The following is a 22980-nucleotide window of genomic DNA, read 5'->3' on the forward strand; positions in this document are numbered from 1 at the left end:
CTGAAAAAATAGCAGTAATTGGTGAATTTTAGAAAAACAAACGAGAAATTGTTGTATTTTAGAAAAACAAAAACAGAAATCCAAAAATGCTTTAGCAGAAACAATTTTTGTTATAATTCTTAGAAGATGTGCTAAGCATTCGTGTTCTCAAAGGAAAATTGTGTTCAGTGAAAATCTTGTATAGGTTGAAACCGTGTCACGAGACATTTGTAGAAATCTGCCATTTCCCGGCGTCATCAAAGAGCGGCTTATCTCAGACATCTTTCTACTGTGCAAGGCGTAGCAATGTGCGGTTCGTTGGACTTTTTTCCACTTTCGGATAGGGGTTACTGCGAATAGCGTATAGTCTTGCTTTCCGCTCCTGTTGAAGTCGCGAGTGCTCATTTACCATGTTGAACAAATCATTAGCTTAGAGGACGGCTTTATAAGTTTTAGTCATGGTACAACTTTAACTGCGGGTGTATTTCTTGAAGAATCTCATAAATTTTTAGTTTCAAAACCTTTTCTACTAAACCTTAAACGTACTTCTTGCAACTTTAATCTTAATCTTTATAGTTTGAGACTTTTCTTGCTTTATAGCATTTACTATAGCTAGCAGCCTCGAGAACAGTTTATGTCAGATTAAATAGGATGACATTCAGTTTACTACTGGCCGGTTAGGTTTTGTTATGTTTGTTATCTGCGTGAGGAGTAGCGGAGAGACCGGGGTTTTCATGTTTGTGATAGAAAACCAAGATTCAAAAGTTACTCAATTTTGTGATGGTTATCGTTAAAATAGAACCCTTTTTCTTTGTGAAGGGCGACGGCGGAAGAAAGTCACAATGACGATTTAAGTCATTAGTCACTAATTTTTGACAAAAGTTACCTATATTGCAGATTGATTTACCTAACGGTTGATTGATTTGTAAATTGCGTTTTTCACATTAGTTATAACGTGTAACTAGTAACCCCATTTAATATGTGATGACAAGCCCCAGACCGACATATCCAACTTAACTACAAACCTGAACAAGTAGCTTTTTACCAGCCTCTTGTTTGGAAAATTTGGAAAATCTTATATGCAAAGTTACGAGCATTATTACTACATTTATATTTTACGTAAAAATAAAACTTGTAAATTATATGTTCCAACAAACTCCAAAATATATATTCTAGCAATGACAAACTTACGGATAAACAAGCTTTCTGACACAACAGCTGATGTTTCAAATGTTTAAGATTTAAGATGAACCTAGTGACAGCCAACAGGTATGACTTTTTGCCACGGTCTCCTTTGCTGTCATATAACGCGTTCATCACGAATGCTTTCGTCAAACAACAGGACTTTTTGATAGGCCTAAGATACTACTTACTACTTGTAACTTTGTAAGTGGCAAATGTATTTTGCAGATATGTGTGTTACTGTAAGATAGATATGATATGACTAGGACAGTTATAAGTGCTGGTCTGGTGAAAATAATACCAAAAAAATTGGTATTGGAAAGCAGAAATATCGGACAACAACCTAATAGTTTTGAAATCTTGAGCAATATGAACACAAGACATTTAAGTTGTCATCAATTCAATTACTGTGGATTTTCAGTATCACGCACAGCTCTCCAATATGAACAATCGTACCACAATAAAATGTTGCACTTCAAATCTCACCAGACTAATGATTTCGGAGCATTACGCAGCAGTTGCACTTGCAGAATTTTTAGTTACACGTTCATTTTCCGACAACGTAGAAAAATATTTACTTCTGCTCATCTTTTATCCTTTCTCTCAATATTATTTATTCTGCTTACTGAAAGTATATCCTGTGGAAGTGCTTTACCAGCTTTATGCGCAGGTAAGACAAGTATATATAGCTTGTTATTTCTGGTTTGAGACGTTTGAAAGTACTGGATGCAGGTTAAAATTTGCATATATAGCATAATTGACTGCTTCCATTTATAGCTGAAAATATATTTACAGTAGCGAGTAAGCCTATTTTTTGATAGTTATAATGCACACCTAAAATGTAATTTTTGTAATACGTCTTTCAGATTCCTCAGAAATGTACGTTGTATTGCTACTTTTAGCAATTACGAATGTCGGGAAGTTAGATAATGCTATACTGTCAATAATCAAAAAATTTGTAGATTTTTTGATAGAAATTTTATTCGTGGCTTGTCTGCTACAGCCGTGGCGCACAACTTAAATGTTATTTCAAAGATGGCCAGTATCCTATTGGTGAGCCATGATTAGTGATAATTGCGAAAATCTTTGACACTAATTATGATATCTAACAGGTATTTCCAGAAAGGAGAATATCAGCTTAATAACAGATATGAGCATGTTGGGTGGTATTAGGTTATCAGCAACCGTGTTTGTCGCTATAGAGTATACTGTATAATGAAACAACGCTCTATGTTTATGACCCTGTCACTATACTTAAAAAACCTCAAACAGAGTGGTTGTTGCAATATCGTAAAAGTTGGTAAATTTTTTAACACATTCATAAACGACCGAAATCGTTATATGTGCTACATGTTGTCTGTTGGTAATAGTTTAGAACTATACTCAAGCAGCACATATGGTCTACGTTTGATGTTGCTTTTACTCAGATTGTCGTTTCACCAAATGGTTTGATGTAGGCAGTTTTACGTTGCAAATAAATAACGTCACTCACGATGACACGCATTTATTCGGTTGAGATGAAACGCAAGTTTCGACCCAAATTATATATGATTCATCAAACCAAGATGAAAACTGCAAACCAACGCAGTTGAAATATCAAATGGCAGCACTTACTTTCGCCTGTTTCATCACTTCAGGAAACGTTTATGACTAACTTCTAATTTTGATTTTAAAATGTTTTCATGATTGTTTTGTGTTTTAATTTTTGCTTTTGTGAACAAACAACAAAAACCTGAAGAATGAATATTTTGACATCTGCATGCTTGACTTGATGTTTGGAGATTGGTTGATAGTTTTATGCCGAAAATGTTCATCCGCTTAATCTTTATAAAGGTTGATACAATGCGGATTTCTAAACCCACAAGCTTGTGATGTATGTCTATGCACTCTAATTCAATCATTTACTGCACAGGTTTACAGCTAAACGAAGAAAATTAACATGGTAGAGTTTAAAACATTTATTTGTATTGAGTTATGGTATCGCAATGTATTTTAACACAATTTTCTTCGGTTGGATACTCTAAGTCTAAAATTTTTTGTGCATCAGATTCATTTGAAAACACCCCTTTGCTGCAGTTTAGGGTATTATATTGCATATAGCCTAAAAGCTGGTTTATTTTCTTTATCACAAGATCGTCCGTTATATAGTACGATATTTTGACGTATTTGTCGAGAAAAACATTACTTATTCAAAAATTACTAACCATTCATGACAAATTATGATAAATGCCCTGCCATGATTGTGGATTGCAGAAATATGTGTTCAGTAAGAAGCAAAAAAACTTGCAGCTTTGCAGAGTTCTTCTAAAATAGATGAAATAGCGAAATCATTGTAACGAAAGCGTATTATTTTAGTCTGGTTGCACCATTAAAATAAGAGTAAAAACACATTTTTCTACTTTAGTCACATTCTCAGTAATACGTAAATATGGACTGTAAACATGTAAGGTGTGATCTGATCCTTCGCCTCTTATAAACTTTGCATGGCTGCAGCTTTGTAGATATTTATGAATTACATGAATTAAAGTTGTTGTATTTAGATTTTTCGCGTTTAAACAATACTCATCCAAATCCAGAACTCACCAATACATAGACTTTATTTGTGATTAAACATCTCAAAGACAACAATTTGCATGTAATCGGCAAACATTGCGTTACATTCTTATCCTTTTTTTGCAACCAAATGCCTTTTGTTTCAAAGGAATACGCAACCGTCAATCACACTCAACAATCGAAAAATCGAAACTTGCATTGAGTTAAACTAATCAGTGACGAGTCCTATTTTCTCATTCTTATCAGGGTTCTATTTTACCTTAAATGTAAATTTTTCTAACAACCCATGCTAATTGTTAGCTACACAATGTCTCGTGAACCGTGACAGATATGGTAAGTTACAACAAATATGACTATACAAAGTTTTATACATCAAATGTTGCAATTTATTTTTCTCTTGTAATTGATGGGCTTATAATTGCTGATTCAACTCATCTCACCATATGGGTGGCCAATGGCCATGAGAAATTTTAATTTAAATATGTACAAGTGCAATATTTGGCAAATTACTGTATGTACACTGTTATTTTTGTACATGTACGCTTAGTATTAGAACAAGTATATGGACTTGGAATAAGTTTCAGATGCGTTATTTACCATTATCAGATGCGGAAGCTGTGGATTTGTTAGCTCTTGCACTGAGTGAAACTGGACGTTCATCTACAGCAGTAGAAATTATAAGTGATAAAGACAACATCAAGGGGTACAGGTGAGTTCATTTAAACTTTCTTGCCGCCAAGATCATAGAGTCAATTAACTTGTAAATTGTCAATACAGTGTCGATTGCAGTTGGTATTGCTAATGTTTATGCTATACAGTTAAAGACGTACGGGGAAAGGTTGTTTCGTTTTCATTTATGTACCGTCAAACTTTTTTCTATATGTAGGCTAGTAACGGCCTAAAGATTACCTGTTAATTAGGCTTGAATTAAACTCGGAAGTTTAAACTTAACTAACAGCCATTGTACATTGACAGGTTTGATTCATCTGCAAGGCTTTTAGGCACAAATACCAAAAATCTCTTTCCTTACTGCAGTAGATTTCCGGCAGAATTTTCTCTTGTTTTGACTTTTCAACATAATCTTAGGAGACCGACAAACGAGTTTATTATGACTACGTTAGGTCAGGTAATCATGAGATTAGCGGAGCGATTTCATATCATTCGATTGATTAATATAGAAAAATCCTATAACAAAGTTGACTACTAAGTATAGGTTTATTTACAATACTTATAAGTATTTAACATTCTGTACATTTTTTTGCAAAAATGTTGCCACCATTCTAGGACAGACGCACAATTCTACTCTCCGTTCGCATTCGACGTGATCGTTTGTTTTTTGATTATATGGCCAAAACAGAAACAGTGATATCAACCAGCATTAAGAGTCCAGCTCTCAGTGATGGACAATGGCATACTGTGATAATTACAGTTTCGTCCGACTGGGTAAAATTTACTGTGGATTGTAAAACCGGACTCAAAAGGTAAGGCCCTATAAGCAAACAAAATTGTTTACTCTGTGTTTATGTTAATTAAATGATCTCTCCGCTTTTTAACTATCGTTGCTTTTTGCGTGGTAATGCGTGTTGTAGAGTATATAGTATTCCACTTTTAAGCTTTAGGCCTATTTAAATCTTGATAAATTCACGTGAAGTGTCCGTTAAGAACATCAAAGATCACACCACCCGTCGTTAAAGATCGGTGATAAAGTTAGAAAAAGGAGATTTAAGAAGTTGATTTTACTTATTTAAGCTTAAATTGAAAATAGACTAGGAGTTACACCTTTACACTAGTAGTAACCGGGAAAAACAGCTTCGAACCTTGGCTTTTCCTTGTTTACGGTGAGTTACAACCATTTTAAATAGAGTGAAATGTTCAGCTTTTAAATTTTAATAGAGTTTGTTAAAATCCTCTCAATTCAATTGGTCCTTTTATGCCAATTTTCTAAATAATGGAGTTTCTTATGTAAAGCCCGCAATGTACTCAATAGAATAGCGTCCTGGTGTTTTACAGCTGCACATCAAACAAAGCTGTTCAAATGTTGTTATGTCGAAGGATAAAAAGCGCCTTATTAAACAGCTTTTTTCGGCATGAATACATTTGCGTTCCCTAAAGGTAATTTTAATGTAGCTATGTAGGCGTACATTCATTGATGGCTATCATGGAACTGCGAAATACATTTAGCCTTTATCTACGCTCGTCCCATGGCAGACCATAACTTTTACAAGCTAATGAATACAACAAAATACTCTATTTTAAGTTGATTTTTTTGCGTTTTGTTTTCCTGCCTTGTTTACATATTAGTAATTGAAAGCAATTAGCTAATGAAATTGAAATGACGCAACAAGCTTTTTAATATTTTCACTTACCGAACTTATTCCTTTGTTGCAAATTTTCTATGGATTTTGCATGCATGTTTTGAAAGCATGATTTTGCAATCTACATCAGTTTGTTAGCTTAGTATTAATTAAATTGTTAGACAAAAGTAAGTATTTTCAGGCTTTTTGGTTTTCATTGCTTGCTAAACACTTCATTTCCGGTATTTGCAGTTTACATGTTTAAGCTTTGTTTTGGATGAAGATTCAAACTGTCAATTACGCTTATGCTGTGGGTAAAAGGCTTTTTCTCACGAACTTATTTTATTGCAGCTTGACTGAAACTGACATCCGCTTGTCTCTCAGCCAATTGCGTAGATCGAAAGGCAAATATAGCCGATCGTTATAGCTCATTTCCTTTTATTGAATTTCTGTTAAACGGTGCAAAAGATGTTTGAACGATGACAGAACCGTCAGGTCAGCTGTCCGTTTGCTGACCAAGTCACGTGTCTTTATTTTCTATCGATTTGGGTATGATGCTGTGACGTTGCAGGTGTGTGAATGAGCCTGTGGAGATTTTTATTGACAATGGGATTTTACTTTTTAACACGTATTCTGAGTTGCTCAAACAGTTGAGTAACGCAAAATGGACCTGGTTAAAACATACAAAAACGACTTTTTTACCGTCGCTATAAAGCATCGTCTTCCGTTTCGATGTTGAGAAACCTCTAAAACCCTAACTATGTCTACGAAAGCTAGGTTCTTTTTGTTCTTTTTGAGGATGTCATTAAACCAAGTTGCTTGAAATAATGTAAAGTTCCTCTGACGCAATAACTACTGTCTAATTTACAAAATGTTTTTGGGGTAAATGTCACTTAATCCAATGCTCAGTAATAATAACAATTAGCACTATTTAACATTATACAACCAATATTATATTTCACAACGGTATATTTTAAATACTGTAACTTAATGTAGCTAATAATAACTTAATAATGATATGGTAAACTCTTTACAAATCAGCTCCCACCAAAGCTTTACGTTGCGGTATAATTTTACCAAAAATTATGTTTCGAGAACAAATTGAGAAATAGCACAGTTATTTATGCGAAATAAAAGCTAAATTGTCAATTTTCGTTTGATGCTAAGCAGTGTGGTGCCCAACGCCGTCACGTCACTCGCATTGGCCTAAGGCCGGCACAGCTTTTAAAAAAATCCGGCGAACGCAAAAATGTTATACGATATAACGATGAAGGTCCAACTTAGACTGGGTTACAGTAGAAGGGTAATAATAATAATAATGAATTATTTGGGGTGTCAATCCATAATAACATACACAGCTTTTCTGGTTATTAAAGGAAAACACTTCACAGAGAAATAAACGTATAAACGACACGAAGTGTAGCTGTTAGTAAACATTCGACAGGAAATCAATTTAGAGAAGCGATATGTTACGACATTTGACAGGAAATTTATATCTTGCGAGAAAATGCAAACATATGGTTACTGAAGTCATATAAATTTTTTAAATATTTTGTTTCACTGTTAATTTGCAATTCTTCCTACCTCTATTCGTCATAAACGTTATATTGGTTAACTAGAAAGATACGCAAATATATTGTTTCCGGCGGCATTTAACTTTGATAAATTCCTGGTGGAGCCATTTTTGCTTTAACTTAACTTCATCAACAGAATTTCCCCCACTGATTGCGCAATGCCAAACGAAAATTTCCATAAAATGAGTAAAAATAAAATTTTTACACTTATTTGAGCAATTCCCGGTGGAACCAACGCCTTAGTTATGTATATACAATTATACACACTGTACATACAATAAAAATTTCTCTTGCCGAATGTTGTTAGTCTTAGTGTTAAAAAAAGAGTAGAATGATGTATGAGTGGTTAACTGCAATCAAATACAGTAAACATGTATACATGCCTGTCTACAGGGAAAAACATTGTGTGATTGTACCATAAATGACAACACCAGAACCCGTCACATTCTTTGCCGTGTGCATCAAGTGCCTATAGTTATACTTTTACCTGTAAGTTCATTTTTTATATAAGAAACTTTGGATTGGAGCTTGTTATAACCTGGCAACAAACCAGCGCTACATACAATCCATTTCCCATTGTGCAAGCAACAAACAAAAGCAGACAAGTTTTAGTCGTAAACTTACACAAGATTGAGCGCGTTATTTATGTTTCTGACAGACTGCTACATGTTTTCTCTTTCATGAAACACTTTCTTACACTCCTTATTGAATTATGTTGTGCACTGAAAGTAAAAGCAACATCTTTAAACAATTCGGTCCGTCTTGTTGCACAACAGCAAAGTGTTTGGATTAAAGTAGTTAATGCCTTCACCCTTTTCTAAACTTAGGTTATATCTAGCTAGTGATTGTTTCAATATAATTTACGACCACATAGCAGCAATTTGACCGTACCCATGTTTATACATTCATAATACATTCTAAGATTTTCTCCAAATTGTGCGGAGTACGATAATAAAAACTTTCTCTGCTTGAATGAAATCTTATGTTATCAAAACACGACGCTTCTGTTAAACCAAATTAACTTTCGTTAGTGCAGATCTGGCCCTTTTCACTTAGGAAAATGACCGAAATGAACTCCAAAAGTTTGAAGAATACACGTAGTTTTATGTCTGCATTTAAAACCATCGAAATCAACAAAGCAAAATAACAGTTTTACAAGGCTTTAAGTTTCGCCGATTTCAATTGACCGATATTTTCATAATTTTCTGGAAAGCGGCGTGTACAGTTTCTTACAACAATCCGTGCATTTTCGCCACTATGTTTGACGACTTGTTTGTTTTAACGTTACCGTAGCACTTGTTTAATGAGCCAAGCTAGGAGCTCGGCAACCCTCTGGTGTGGATTAAAGCTGTTTGACCAAAACCGCAAACCGCAAAATACTCGTTGCTTTTGCGTCACCCACGCCTTGATTTCGCACAAAGGCCACTGTGCAGTGAAAACTCACGCGTTCATTAAATATTGACGCGAAACGTCAATAACTGACGATCTTTCAAAAGCGAAAGACAACGAATCGGTTTCCGCACTTTTACTACAAACCGAGACTTTTTCCATACTTAGAGTCGACAGTTATCACGCAGACTAGTCAGCATTTTTATAGTGCCATCAATAAAGTAAAACTGCGACAAATTAATTAAATTATTAAAGTTGTCATTTTTTATATCTCGTCTCCTTATCTGTATACATGCTGCATACTTGCATAGTCAATGACTTATTAGTCATCAATATCTACTGTACATTTTTATGTATTATTGTACACCAAGATCCACAATTTTCTCCTCGTGAGACTTGTTCGTACGGCCCGCAGTGTCATGGCATACCGCAGTGTATAAGTAACCTACTATAGAGTTTACATTACCACACAGTCAGCTATAAAAACATTTTTTTTCAGTATGATATTTTTGACTCGTATTGTTACAAATTTTTGTGTACTTGTTTTTTACGTCACTATTCCGGCTTGTCACACCCCTACTGTGATTTTACTTATTTTTGTATGATAATATATACTTATACATTACTACATATACGTGTATAATAATATTGTAACAAAATTTCTTCGGCCGATTCTGCCAGGCTCTTGCTGTATAGCGGCTGGTCGCTACAGCCAGATAAAACACTAGAAAAGTTGCTTTCAACGACTTTATCTTAAGGCGGTACTCATGTAATTTTAATACCAGTGAAAGGTAGGTTCAAAACAGCCCAACTCAGAACGTGAAGACCGTCATACCCTCTTATGACCTCCGCCCGTTTGTCCTCTCTCGCCACCACGTATACCAATTATTGTCATTAATATTAACATTAATAGCAATCAGCCTAAGTCAGGCGCTTGGGCGGAATTAGTGCTCTGGGGGATACAGACAAGTACCATGCCAACCACGCGCGCAATTTAGACGCATTTCTAATGCAAAACCGAGTGATCGTGATTATAATGAGCAAGACGATAAATTGTGGAATCTACTTACAACATCTTGGATATAGAAGTATAAAATATATAACCTATATGTTTACGGTGAAATGGTGACTACACAGTACACATTAAAAATCCAAGCCAAAGCTACAATAGTAAAAAAAACAATATACTGAAATATTCGTGATAGTATCATTGATTTTACGAAGTGAGTATTTCACCGTATTTAGGTCACGCAGCCTATTGTTAAAAATAGGCGGTGAGGTTAAGTGAATGGGTATGCAAAAATTTGATTTTAGTTATTTGAAGCTTTATTAGAGTAAAATTTAAATTAGAAGGTAGTTTTTGATTAGGTTTAGGTTACGATGTTATAACATTTGGGTGAGGCCAACAGGAAACTGTGAAACATAGCTTCAAACGCACGATTATTTTCGGTGAAATAGTGGTAGCCGTAGTTAACTTTTGACCGAATATGAACGTTGTTTTCTCGTATTGCATTAAAATGTGACGTATAGGGCAGTATAGTATGGTGGCCGACACGTGATACGCAAGTTTTTTGTTGATTTTGCAATAAAAATAATTTAACAATAATTAATTAATCAATAAAAAGCAAAAGTTATAAAAGTGTTTCAAAAAAGTTGCAAATTTAACAAACAACTTTTGTGTTACATGTCTGCCACCGCAGTGCAGTGATTACAATTGGCCTAAAGTTCACATGAAACGGTCAAGCGTCCTTGAGTTTTAAAACTTTTAGTTGTCTTTTCAAGAGCTCTTGCACTTTCTACGCTACAGTTAAAATGTGTTTTTAACACACTATTAACTTTTCCATTATTTCTGGGGAATATTCTGCTTGCATGCGGTCCGCCGTCATTTGTCATTTTGGCTTTAACGTCCGCAATTCAAAATGGTTGTTGTTAACCTTGTTGTTATAACATTGCACATGTCTTGATATTTACAAAACTATGTTGAGGAATAATTTTTACTTGATTGTATCACCTTGCTGGACCTCTAATGGTAAAAAATGATTCCAATGCAATTTGTTATATAATCTTGTTGAGTCAGCAATTTCTTCGAGTTGTGTATAAAGCCCGTGAAATATTTAATCGAAATAACTGGCCTTACGTGCTATCGGCTATTATGAGTAACGACAAAAGTTGTTGGATCAGGAAAATAAACCAGCGCCTATCTTTGTTGCAGTTTTATCATTTAAACTGTCTCCAATAGGCCGATTAAGGTGATGCTTATTGCTGAGTACTGGTAAAAATGTCTGACGTGATCTTTTATGCACGGAAAAGTCTTCCAAAGTCTCTGAAGACAGATGGGAAATATTATTCCGGAGTAAATTTTTTATTATATTCGTATATAGAGCAAGCAGTACTGTACTGTATACAATACAGTACTTTAAATACATGTATGACATCTTGTAGCCAACACCGTAGCGCTCGCATCCTAAAAGCTTCCCCTTCCGTGTGTGTTGTGATTTAGATCTCGCAGGTCTGCAATTTAGCATTTACTGGATGTCAGCAGGCTACTTTTTTGATGACTCTTTGATGACAAGCATTTAGGAGAATTTAATTTTCCATGATGTTATTCAACAACATACCGTCCTACAAAGCGAGTCTAAGAACCTTTTGATTTGCTTGGGAAAAAAAGAAAAAACTACCGATTTGCTTTTTTTTCAATGCCATGAAACTATTTCATTAGCAAGAAACGATAAACATCCTTTCTTAATAGATAAATTTAGCCTGATGCATCTGTGAAGTCGTCTTGCAGTTCATGCAACATACGTGATAGTTTAGCGGAAAGGGTTGTTTTTCTGCATAAAAACTGTCCAAACACCGGAAAATTATGCTTGGATGGCTTTAGCATCAAAATTATTCTCTGGTATACCATTATAACGAATAACTTATAGTAACACAAGAAATGACAAATACTATAAGCTTTTTTGATTTATTCGATTATACTCATCGGCTTAAAATATAGTGCAGTGCTCTATACGCTTCTGAACGATTAAAGTTTAATCATATAGCAAGCTTTGTCGCTGATTACAAAAAATGAAAAATACGGTAGCATTTATTCTTTAGTTAGTAAAACTGAGTTATTCAGCGATCTGGAGCCCCAAAATAACAGCTCTAGCATAAAACTGCGGTACATGAGCCAAGTCCATTCTAGCATGAACTTTATTCCACGTTTCTTGGCTGTATTAATAATCTACTTCTTCAAAAGCACGCTTACAACTTTTTAGCCTTATATCTATAGGCCCACCATTAGTCCCGTAATCTTTTTTGAAATAATCACACCATCAGTTATTTTCAATGTAGACTTATAGATGAAAATTCTAATCTACTCAAAATTAGTTGTTTTTTGGTATAACGATGGCTCCACTAAGTTATAAGACGAACGTGTAGCAAAACCAATGTTGCCAGTTGCTACTAAATCCAAAATGTTTTTCCGTACGGCTGAAACCTTTTATATTACTAAATCCAACTTTTTTCATCTTCGTAAAAACTTAGTATCATTTCATAGTTTACATTTGTACTTACATCTATATAAGCCTATATGAGTCATGCATTTCGTGCAGTATTTGTCGACGCATAACTGCCACGCAATGAGGCGTATAGTAAGGTTTTGCATCATCGACCGAGAGGAAATATGCTGTTGAAAGTTGAGAGCGGGAAACTGGTGGGCAACGTTACTGGTTAAAGATAAACACCCTAAGTAGGCTATTACGTACAATAAGGAACACATAACCATATTTAACTCAAAATGATCCCATTTTACAAAAGGCAGTAGCGTCTTTCATTCGTTATAACACGCCTATAGGACTATAATGCCAACAGTTTTTTGATAGTACTGTATCTTTGTTTTTTGACAAGATAGATATCTCATAGAACAAACAGTTCTGTTGAGACAAATAGAAGCATCGCTTTTCTGTATTGTATGACAATAACGTAAACTGTCTACGACATTCTTTTACAAAATATCAGCAATTCTGTCAAATTTTAACTTCGCATGACGTTCAATCCAGTCTTGGTCGACCACTAGAGGCAGCAACTGAAAAACGTCACTAAAAATAAAAGATTTATATGTTTTGCCAACTTTTAGCAAAGGCCACAATTTCAATTTCAAAAAAAATAAATAGATCACCATCATCAAACCATCAGGCCACCCTAAAGGTATATTGCGTCTATACTCTGGTGATGCAATGCTTGTTGGAAAAATGCTTTGTTGGAAAAGTAACCATATGTTGAGGAACATCAAATAACGAGCGGCTATCGCACTATACTATTTTTATGCATATAGGTGAATGTTAAACTTTTTAATTAAAAAAAAATGTCTTGTAAGCTGCTCGTTTTCTGTTTATGTTTACCTTTTTTATTATTCATGTTAGTAAGTTAACAGTACCCTTTCCGAAGAAAATGAACATAGAGCAAACAAGAATTTACGTGGGCAGCAGAAGAATAAAAAGGAAGCGATTCACTGTAAGAGTATTAACTAAGCTTTTCGCGATACTTAATTGTGAATGGATTTTATAAAAAGTAATTTTTTTGTATAAAAATTTTTTTTGTAGGGTCTTTTACGTCAACTTGTGTTAGTTCCGGGGTCGGATGCGTCGATTATAATTTGTCCGTCAAACAATCCTTCTCTTGCTACATTAGACAAAAATAGTGGAAAAGTATTTAAACAACCTGTTGAATCACGTAAGCGTGTAGAGTATTTTTTGTAATTGTTTAGATGATGTAAAAAATATGTCATCAATTTTCCACTGTAAAGGAACATGTGTTGTCTAAAGTTGATAATAATTTATTAAAACGTCAATTACCAACTTATACTGGTTTGCTAAGAAAGGATACTTTGAAAATTAAACCTTATTCATATCATTTGTATAGCTCCTTATGTAACCTTTGAAAAAGATCCCGCATTTTGTTCGATACATTCCAAAGGGTCATTGATTTACACTGAAGCAACCATGCAACTAGAGTTATGTAACGGTCATTCTTACGGTCTGGTGCGAGGAGGTATTATTTGAAACCAATAATTTAATAATTTTCTATCAGACTTGTATTGTCGCCTATCCTTTACCTTATACTGTTAATCTAAGACATTTGGAAATGATATGTTAGTGCATATATAAGTCCCTTTACCTCGTTTCGTATAGTCGTACACGGTATACATTACTTTCAGATTAACCGGAAATTTTCAAAATGCGAAATTGAATCACAAACTTCTTTACAGTTTTCATATAACTTGATGGAACTTGAATAAGCTATGTTTTAATAATAAATACACTAGGGACACAAATTTGCCGTTTGTAGACAAGCACACACTATCTTATGCATTTTGTATATCTAAAGCAGATAAATATCTTGTCTAATATAAAAATTTTCTCAAATTTAGGAAAGATGCTATACTTTATTTTTTTTAAATGTTTTTTTATAAAAATGAGTGTAATATAGGTCCTGAGAGAATGGATTATATTGTGGACTATGACGATATCGTCACCAACAATTTTACTTTGTCAGTGGAACACTTTACCATACCTGATGAAGGTGACTTTGTTGCTACAGCGAATTACGACGACATGATCAGCAACATGTCTCATATATATTTGTGGAACCAAACACTTTCGAAATTTGTTCATTTCCAAAGCATAAAAACCCAATCTGCCATGATGTGGAAATTTTTTCAGATTGGTTATCAAGTAAGGAGCATATAGCTTTACTCAAGTATATTACAAATGTTCTGTTACAAAAAATGTGTTCAAAATCACTAAAGCATATACTTCTTTGCAGTATTTTTTAGCAGTGGCTAATGCGGGCGGAGTGTATGTACAACATGCAGTGAGCGTCATTTACCGGTGGTCTTATAAAGAAAAAAAATTCATACGACACCAAATTCTTACGATAATGGCAAGAAGCGTCGAAGTGTTTTCGATTGACATGATGTATTTTCTTATTGTTGCAAGCAAAACAGAATTCGGTTATTCTTCTTTGTATATAAAAACTAGTATTGCAGATGGCAGTAGGAATACAAATTTGTAGTTTTTTACTGTATTTATGAAATTAAAAGTATAATTTTATAACAAATGATTTTTCATGACAAATATTTGCATAGGCAGTGGGTCAAGTTGTACTATCATCTTCAAATGGAGTCCAGATCAAAGCAGTTTCCTCTTTTACAACACGCTGCCAACATGTGGTGTCCTGGATCTGACTTTTTTTCGTGCCAGTATTGCTCCAAACTTAGATGGACATTGCTTGGCAATAGCCAACGCGCTTGGTGATACATCAAGTCGTGTTGCATCGGAAATTTACTGCTGGGAAGACAGTATAGCGATGTTCATTCACTTTCAGACAATCGAGGTAAATTTTTTTTTAACTGCTACTTTAACTGCTACTAGCGTTTTCATTTTTTTATCTAATCTCCCAACACTTCTACTTTCCGCATTAGTATATGATATTGTCACGTAGAAGTCTTAAGTCCACTGCCCAGTGCCCACAGTGGTTTTTATTTTTTCCTGAAACTGAACTTTATTCCTTTGATCGAACTAGTTTTTCGGCTCATTGCGTAAATTAGAAGTAACATTGTCTAGGTTGTAAAGAACATGACGAAATACTTATCAGTCCAACTTGTTGATTTTCAATATACAGTTGTAACTGTGCACGATACTTCGCATTGTCTTGATGGATGGTTACTACAGCTCACTAAGAAACCATTCCCTGTGTTTAGTTTGACATGATTTACACCTTAGTCAGAGGCTCACAGTAGTTGATACTGTTAACATTATAGCTCCTTTTTCAAGATATAAAGTTATAATGGGTGCTTGCATATTAAAACAAGCATTCTCAAAAATGATTTATGTTTTTGCCTGTAGAACGTTGGTATTTTTGGAAGTCTTGACAGAAAAGTCGTTGTGTTTTCGTTCTACAGAATGCTTTTTGGGCTCCGGCTCGTCTTGCCAAACTCATGTTTCATTGCAAGTCATTATCCTCCAAAATAAACCCGTTCACCATTAATTTAAAGCGGTAAAGAAAGTGCATGGGCAGCTAAACAGTTTTGTTTTGAACAGTAAACCCTTTAGTGCCTTTAGAGTTTAGAACCTCAGCGGCAACTACTTCGTCGTTTAGTTTGCGATGACAGGCAAATTTGAGGAACACAAAGTATGTATCTGTCAATAATAATTTTTGCCTATGATTTTTCAAAACCAATTTTTCTGCACATTTACAAGAAAAGGAAGATAAGTGGATGCATAATCAAATTATATACATATACCCAGCTAATTTTAATTTTGTGACATTATTGAAAATAATGTTATGTTGATAAGCTCACTTTAGGATTTAAAACGGAGAATCGTTTTAGCTACACGGTGTAGTTATACGGAGATGGTGGTGCTGGGCAGATCACTATTCAAGGAAAATTTCTGTGGTGGGCGCAAACTCGCGTCCATGCTCTTACGTCACTGGCAGTTGTAGAATACTCCGAAAGTTCTAGATTTGGGGCCATCTTAAATATCGAAATGATCTAACAGTAAGTCTAGCGATAAATTGTAACCAAATGAAATACTTTATAAAACTTGCTGCTGTTTGTTAGACGGGTCCATACTATCTCAACCTTACAATACTTCAAACAAGAAAGGCAACGCTACATGCTTTTTGCGAGAATATTTTACTTTTGCGATGCTATCACTTGTATATATTGGCTAACACATGACACACAAGTTTTTGTTAATTTTGCAACTTTTTTGAAAAATGTTTATTACTTTTGTTTTTTTATTCATAATTTTAAATTTATTTTGTTAATTTTTTAAAATTAGAATTAGACATAATAATAAATAGACTATAAGAGGTTAGTTAGGTCTTTTATAGTTTTTGTTTTTGCTAAATGCAATGAGTTAAAAAAAATGCGTAATGGCGTTTGTTTTGGTTAATAGCCTGGTCTGTCATCGTCTGAATGTAAGAACAGATTCTGTATATACGGTTCGAATACGTTACCGGTATGGTATGGTATGCCGGCGTGCAAGATGATTTGGCGTGTTGTAACTGAATTGTAATAATTTCTAAATTTACGTATTAATCAAGATAGTGGCGTTGACTCATGGCTAGGAAAAGTGTCATTTAAAATATTCGCATTATGTATTACGTGGCTATACGATAGTTTGTCCAGTTTAGCTATGTCGCATGTATTGAAATAATTTTCAGGTGGTTGCGATGTAAGTAACACTTAAACCTATAATAGTAACAATATCCACGTTTGCTTGTTTACATTTTTCTATTCACCTAATATTGCGGTTAGATTTTCATTGGTTAGAAATGCTATATATGTGTGACTCATTGCGTCGTTGTCAACTCTTGATTGGTTATGACAAGATATAAATCATGTAAGGTTTATCGACTGAAAGAACAAATGAATAGAAGATGTTTTTAGGTTTTTAGGACGCATTCATGATTTGCTTGTTGTTTGGAAAACATCTGAAAATAATTTGGGATGAACTTCGTTTGATACATATATAAAATACGGCTAGAACTGGAATATAAGAATTTCGGATATTTTAACATTTGTGCTTGTGATGAAGAAAACGATAGCATTAGAACAAACAAGTGGAGTCAGTAAAGAACAGACAAAGCGGAGTCTTAAACAACTATACCTTGCCCCTTTGGTGCACGTGATTTGAATAGATAAATATAGCCCCAACGTCTTCGCCATACTGTTTTGCACCTAAAAAACTTTGGTGTGCACGTGACGTACTTTGTAGCCTGACTAATTCTAAAGTCCTAACTGACTTCTGGCTAATTCTGACTACCATTTGCGTTTGTGTTTGAGAAATAATTCTCAACAGATCGGTTTATGGCGGTACACTGAGGGACCTGACGGTAAATTATTCGAACTTCCGTTGTACTCCGACCGGGACGAAAGCCGCACTGTATATTTTCAAGATGTAACTCCACTATTTCTCGGAATCGCTTTTCAAGATATTTGGTATATACCTTACCAGGTGGCTAAGCATAGATGTATGCCCCGACAGTTAGAACAGCTTCTTGTCACCATTGTTGTGTATTTGCCAATATGTTGGTGTTTTGCCTGATTTATATGCCATTTGACATGGGCGTTTGAGTCACAGTATTTCAGGTTTCTGCGACAGGATTAAATTGATATCTGGTTTCTCTTTGGTAAATAGCTAGGAGGCCACCCTGTTGGTCTTCTTCATACTGTTCAGCAGATGATATTTTGTCTCGCAGTCTGCGGATGGTTTGCCAGAATACTTTAATAGCCGTCCTATAGTCTAACTCTGATTTTTTTCGAAATGCTTCAAAAGTCTGCGCTCCTTTCGCAGTTTCACTGCTGAGGCTGCAGCTGTTTGCGCCACAGTGTACCGAGCTCGTAAAGCAGACTACGACCCGTCATAGAGCTAGGCTTTGTATGCCGCCTTTTTTGCTGAAATAAGTTGTTTAACCCCTTAGTTCCACCATGAAGTTGTTTCTCACTATTCCTGGTCACACCGAGCCATTTCCACAGGTAAGCACTGATAGCAGATGCTAGTATTGTGACTTTAAACAGCGTCCATTCCACTTTGATGTCCTCGGTGCACTCTAGAAGTTCCGTGAACTTGGTTGACATGTTGGAAGCAAAGGTCTTTTTACATCATTGTCTGCTAAGGCTTCCCACTTAATGAAATAAAATTAATTGGTTTTATTAGATCTTTAACTTACCAGAAGTTCGAAGAGATACAGAGTGCAGAAATTCAGATGGTGATCGGTAGATAGTTCAGCTTACCTATTAACTCGAACGTTCACCATAGAAAAAAGAGGTGGGCTGAAATGGTCCCAAAATGTATCAACGACCGCTGTTGTGCACTATCCCAGAACCAGGTATTACTGTGCACATCTTTCAGCTGGAAAAGGTGTTCATAATGCTGAGATCGCTGTTACAACGTCTCTGTAAGAAGCACCTTCCATTCTCAATAAGCTATGCACCACTATGCTTTCCAAACAAAGGTTTCCATGTTTGGTCATTAGTTTCAACATGTACATTAAATGTTTCCAATATAAGTGTGGATTCATTGTGTACCACCCTTTCTGCATGGCAGCCTGCACTTCGCCAACAAATTCGAGACATTGTGATGTTGAATATCTGTGTACAAATTAGGCTCTGTCCTTTAAACTTTAGTTTCAAAATGTACACTCGACAGTGGGCCCCGCGCTGTTTTGCACCAAAAGAAAAATAATAACTTAGCTTTTATTTTGCGCAAATTACAATGTTTTTTCTCAATTTGTTCTTGAAAAGAATGCTTTGGTAAAAAAATAACTCAAAGCAAAACTTGGGTGGGAGATGATTTCCAAAGAGTTGATATTTCATTTTCGCTACGAATTTTTTCCTATTACATAAAATGTTTTAAAACTGGTAAGTGGCCCTGACATCAGTTCTTGCATTGGGCCCAGCGCTTGCTAAGGCTGGTCCTGAGTGTGTCTTCTGGTATTTGTGAAAAACCGTTTGTTATGTAATAATTAATTAAAACTATGCTCAATGTCATTACAGACCATTGGTGCTTCAGATTGGGAATATTTCAACTTTGAGGATCGTTATTTTTTGGCTGTAGCTAATCAAGTGTATCAATGGAGTAACGAGCGAGACGACTCGCCCGTAATCGAACATGAATTCGCTCTTAATTCAGTCATATATGAATTTGATATCAGTTTGCTTCGGTTTGTGTTTTACCAGCGAGTGGAAACCAACGGGTACGTTTAACTTTATACTTATTTAACGAACTTTTTAAATCATAATTATTTTTTTTCATATAATTTTTTTATTCTCTGAAATATTTAGAGCGACAGATTGGGAATTTTTCACTATCGGCAATCAACGTTTTTTAGCCCTGGCTAACAGCAATTCTTCAATTAGTCATATTTATAGGTAAGTCGACGTTAATAGAGCGTTTTCGAGCGTGTTATTAATAATATAGTCGTATAGTCAGGGTTGCCATTCCGTCCTTATTTCTAAGATTTGTCCTTATTTTAAAGGTCCGTGTCTTAGAAAATATGTTTGTCCTTTTTTCTAAGAAATGTCCTTATTTTCGGTGGGCACGTTTGTCCTTATTTTGGGCATTTTGTCACCTTTACGATACCATTTTGTACCAAAGAGATACCAAAATTATGAACATGCAGATAGTGTCTTGTTTTTTTTTTTTTTTTTTAGGAACATTGGTTGCTTTCTCTTGTTGTACACTGTTTAAGGTGGTATTCCTCGTTCATTTTCTAGTCGTCCTTATTTTTGAGTTGAGACTGATGGCAACCCTGCGTATAGTTTAGATCAGAGATGTCCAACCTTTTATTATAGTGGGCCGCATTGTCACTTGAAATAATTCAATGGGCCGCAGAACCTATTAATTTTCAAGAAAAATTGATAAAATTAACTACTTTAACAATATCAGTCATCAAAGTATTCCAAGTGAAAATGACTAGCGGGCCGCACAAAAATCTCAGGCGGGCCGCAGGTTGGACATCCCTGGTTTAGATGGTAAACTTTCCCTATTTGAATTTACCTATTTGGTTAACATAAAAATTATCGAACTAAACTGATTCGTATACTAATAACGGTCGATTGTTCGTTGTAAATCGGAAGCTAGCAAACTTTATCTCAAGTTTTTGCCGCATTGCCTGACTGTAAAGGAAACCATATGCTACAGTAGCACAAGTTTCTTTTTGATTCGATAACTGAAACGCTTGCATTTTGAAAAAGAAATGAAGCGTTTTAAAAATTCTTCCATCATATATAAAGTAAATAGATAGACGGTCTAAAAATAGTTTGGAATTACAACCAGATTGCAATTTTACTATAACCTGAAAAGAATCTGTTCGAATTATATCTGACATTGCACCAACTCTGAATTGCAAAAATCGAACAACAAAGTAGTAAAATAATGAAGAATAGTAATCCCTGTGGGTTTTACAGATGGCGAGGTGTAGAAAAGTTTGTTGAGGTGCATCGTTTACCAATTGGTCCAACCACTGATATCGACTACATTCCCATCAACGGCGAACACTACCTCGCTACAGCAAATCACAAAGGCAATCGATCAAAGCTGCTCAAAATAGTGACATATTAATTATATCGATTACCTGATATTTGGCATACCTCATGTAAACTTGCTTAGGTAATATTTTTGCATAAAAGGTTTCATTTTTTAAAACAGCATATTTATTATGGTGTTGAGCAGGATCTCTCACCTTTTTAAAAGGCTCATGTTCTTTATTGTGCTAAACATGCTTAGTATGTTTTTAGAGCTTTACGTCGTTACAGCATATAGTCCTACTGTGAGCTTGAAAATATTTGTTTTTTCAAAATCGTGACAATGAAAGGCTTCATTAAACTTAAGTTTTAGTTTTGTCACAAGTGTACGGTATCGAAAATGACCTTATCGTTTCCTTTATTTTTTCGCCATTGAATTGGGTGGGGAAGAATGGTGCTAAACTTGTTACAGCAAAATATAACAAGAAATATTCTCACGTAATATGTTCACAAATTTGCTCAATAATCAATAAACAGGAAAAAATGGCAAAGCCCCAGAAGCTTAAAACTTAAACTTACTTGTTACAAGCTTTTACAAAAAAACAATTGCCAGTATGACACTGTTTGGATAACATTCCCAAGTTAATGGAATTCTTATTTTGTAACTGGAAGTTGTCAGTCGGAATTTTACAAGAGAAATGGTTTGTATTGTGATAATATAAACAAAACAACGGTCTGCAACACATTGACAGTAAATAACATGTTTTCGGTGGGTTGCGTAACTTCTATAATCTATATGTTTAAAAGAGCTTTCCTACCTCCTATCACGAAATGCAACTACAGTACATTCAAGAACAAAATTACAGTGTCTCTGAACAGTATTAAAGTTGAAAACCCTGTTTGCAAAATTAGGAGTTTGTTATGCTTACTCCTTACTCCACTCCATGTTTTTGGATTTGACTTGAATGTTAGGCTATACTGCAAAAAAATTTTAAGATTTCCCAGAATCGCTGTTATTACATTTGTTGGTGATGTAAAGAAGAAATTCTAGAATAGGCTACATACTATATCTATAACCCTTTTTTCTTTTATATGTAAGTCAGCTGGAGTTATAATTTATGAGGAGCTTATAGAGTTACATAATCATTTTTACGTTAGAAAGCTGTTGCCCATGCTTTGATTTATGTAAATGAAATCCGAAAAAGAAATTGATAATTACTGTGCTGGAATTACTGTTTGCTGCATGATATTTAAGTTTGTGTATTGTATAATTTTACAAGTATACAGTAACTGCTATATTTTATACTCTTGAATTGTTGTGTTTAAACGCGTAAATTTAGGCCAAACTTCATAGGTATTTTTATTTTCTGTGTATGTTCCTTTTGATGTTTGCAAACTAATCAGCATATTAGCATCATTTCCAATGTCGATGTCTATTTTAATGGTTTTAGCATTTTTATCTTTGTTTATTTTATTTCAGTGTAATTGAAATGAATTTATATAGCTGAGAAAGCTACAGCTTAAAATGACCATTATAAGTGGTTTTCAGTTTGCAGTATTCAGGTAGTTTTAGTGTGTTTATCGCTCTCCAGTGACATTGAAGTGCGGTCTTCCCGATGTAGGAGCAGTGCTTTCAATAAGGCCTGGAGAATTGATCCACCATATTTCCTAACATTTTTAAGCACTTGGTTTTGTGCACCTCTTTCAGCATTTACAATTTTATTTAAAATTAAAATTGTCTAAAACTTAAATGTAAGCCAATACTCAGTAGCAACATGCAGAAAAACATTTTTGCACTTTATACTGTAGTTTTATACTGTACTTTCACATCACTTGAGGTAAGTTAACAAGCAAGGGTAAAAGTTGTCTAATTGATTGAAACATTCAACTGAAATTGGCGCATGAGATGATGAGCTTAAAAGCTAAAAGTAAAAATACCTGCTGAAATGCTAAACATCATATATTTTCGAACAAAAAACAATTCTTGGTT

General features: G+C 34.7%; 1 protein-coding gene across 2 annotated transcripts; it reads left to right on the plus strand.

Moving 5' to 3' along the window:
* Nucleotides 1-1372: 1372 nt before the first annotated feature.
* On the plus strand, nucleotides 1373-22549 carry LOC143469871 (thrombospondin-type laminin G domain and EAR repeat-containing protein-like). 2 transcript variants are annotated; one of them, XM_076967736.1, is made up of 13 exons: nucleotides 1373-1831; nucleotides 4321-4423; nucleotides 4690-4840; nucleotides 4999-5195; nucleotides 13378-13468; nucleotides 13558-13687; nucleotides 13877-14005; nucleotides 14444-14688; nucleotides 14780-14966; nucleotides 15102-15349; nucleotides 19521-19720; nucleotides 19809-19895; nucleotides 20934-22549. In XM_076967736.1, exons 1-13 carry the CDS (start codon nucleotides 1420-1422, stop codon nucleotides 21085-21087), a joined length of 2334 nt encoding a protein of 777 aa, XP_076823851.1. In that variant the 5' UTR covers nucleotides 1373-1419; the 3' UTR covers nucleotides 21088-22549. The 2 variants fall into 2 exon arrangements, with proteins under 2 accessions (XP_076823851.1, XP_076823852.1); XM_076967737.1 differs by having other exon boundaries at nucleotides 14780-14931; nucleotides 15106-15349.
* Nucleotides 22550-22980: the final 431 nt, after the last annotated feature.

The sequence above is a fragment of the Clavelina lepadiformis genome, chromosome 8 (genome assembly GCF_947623445.1).
Source record: "Clavelina lepadiformis chromosome 8, kaClaLepa1.1, whole genome shotgun sequence".
Lineage (NCBI taxonomy): Eukaryota > Metazoa > Chordata > Ascidiacea > Aplousobranchia > Clavelinidae > Clavelina > Clavelina lepadiformis.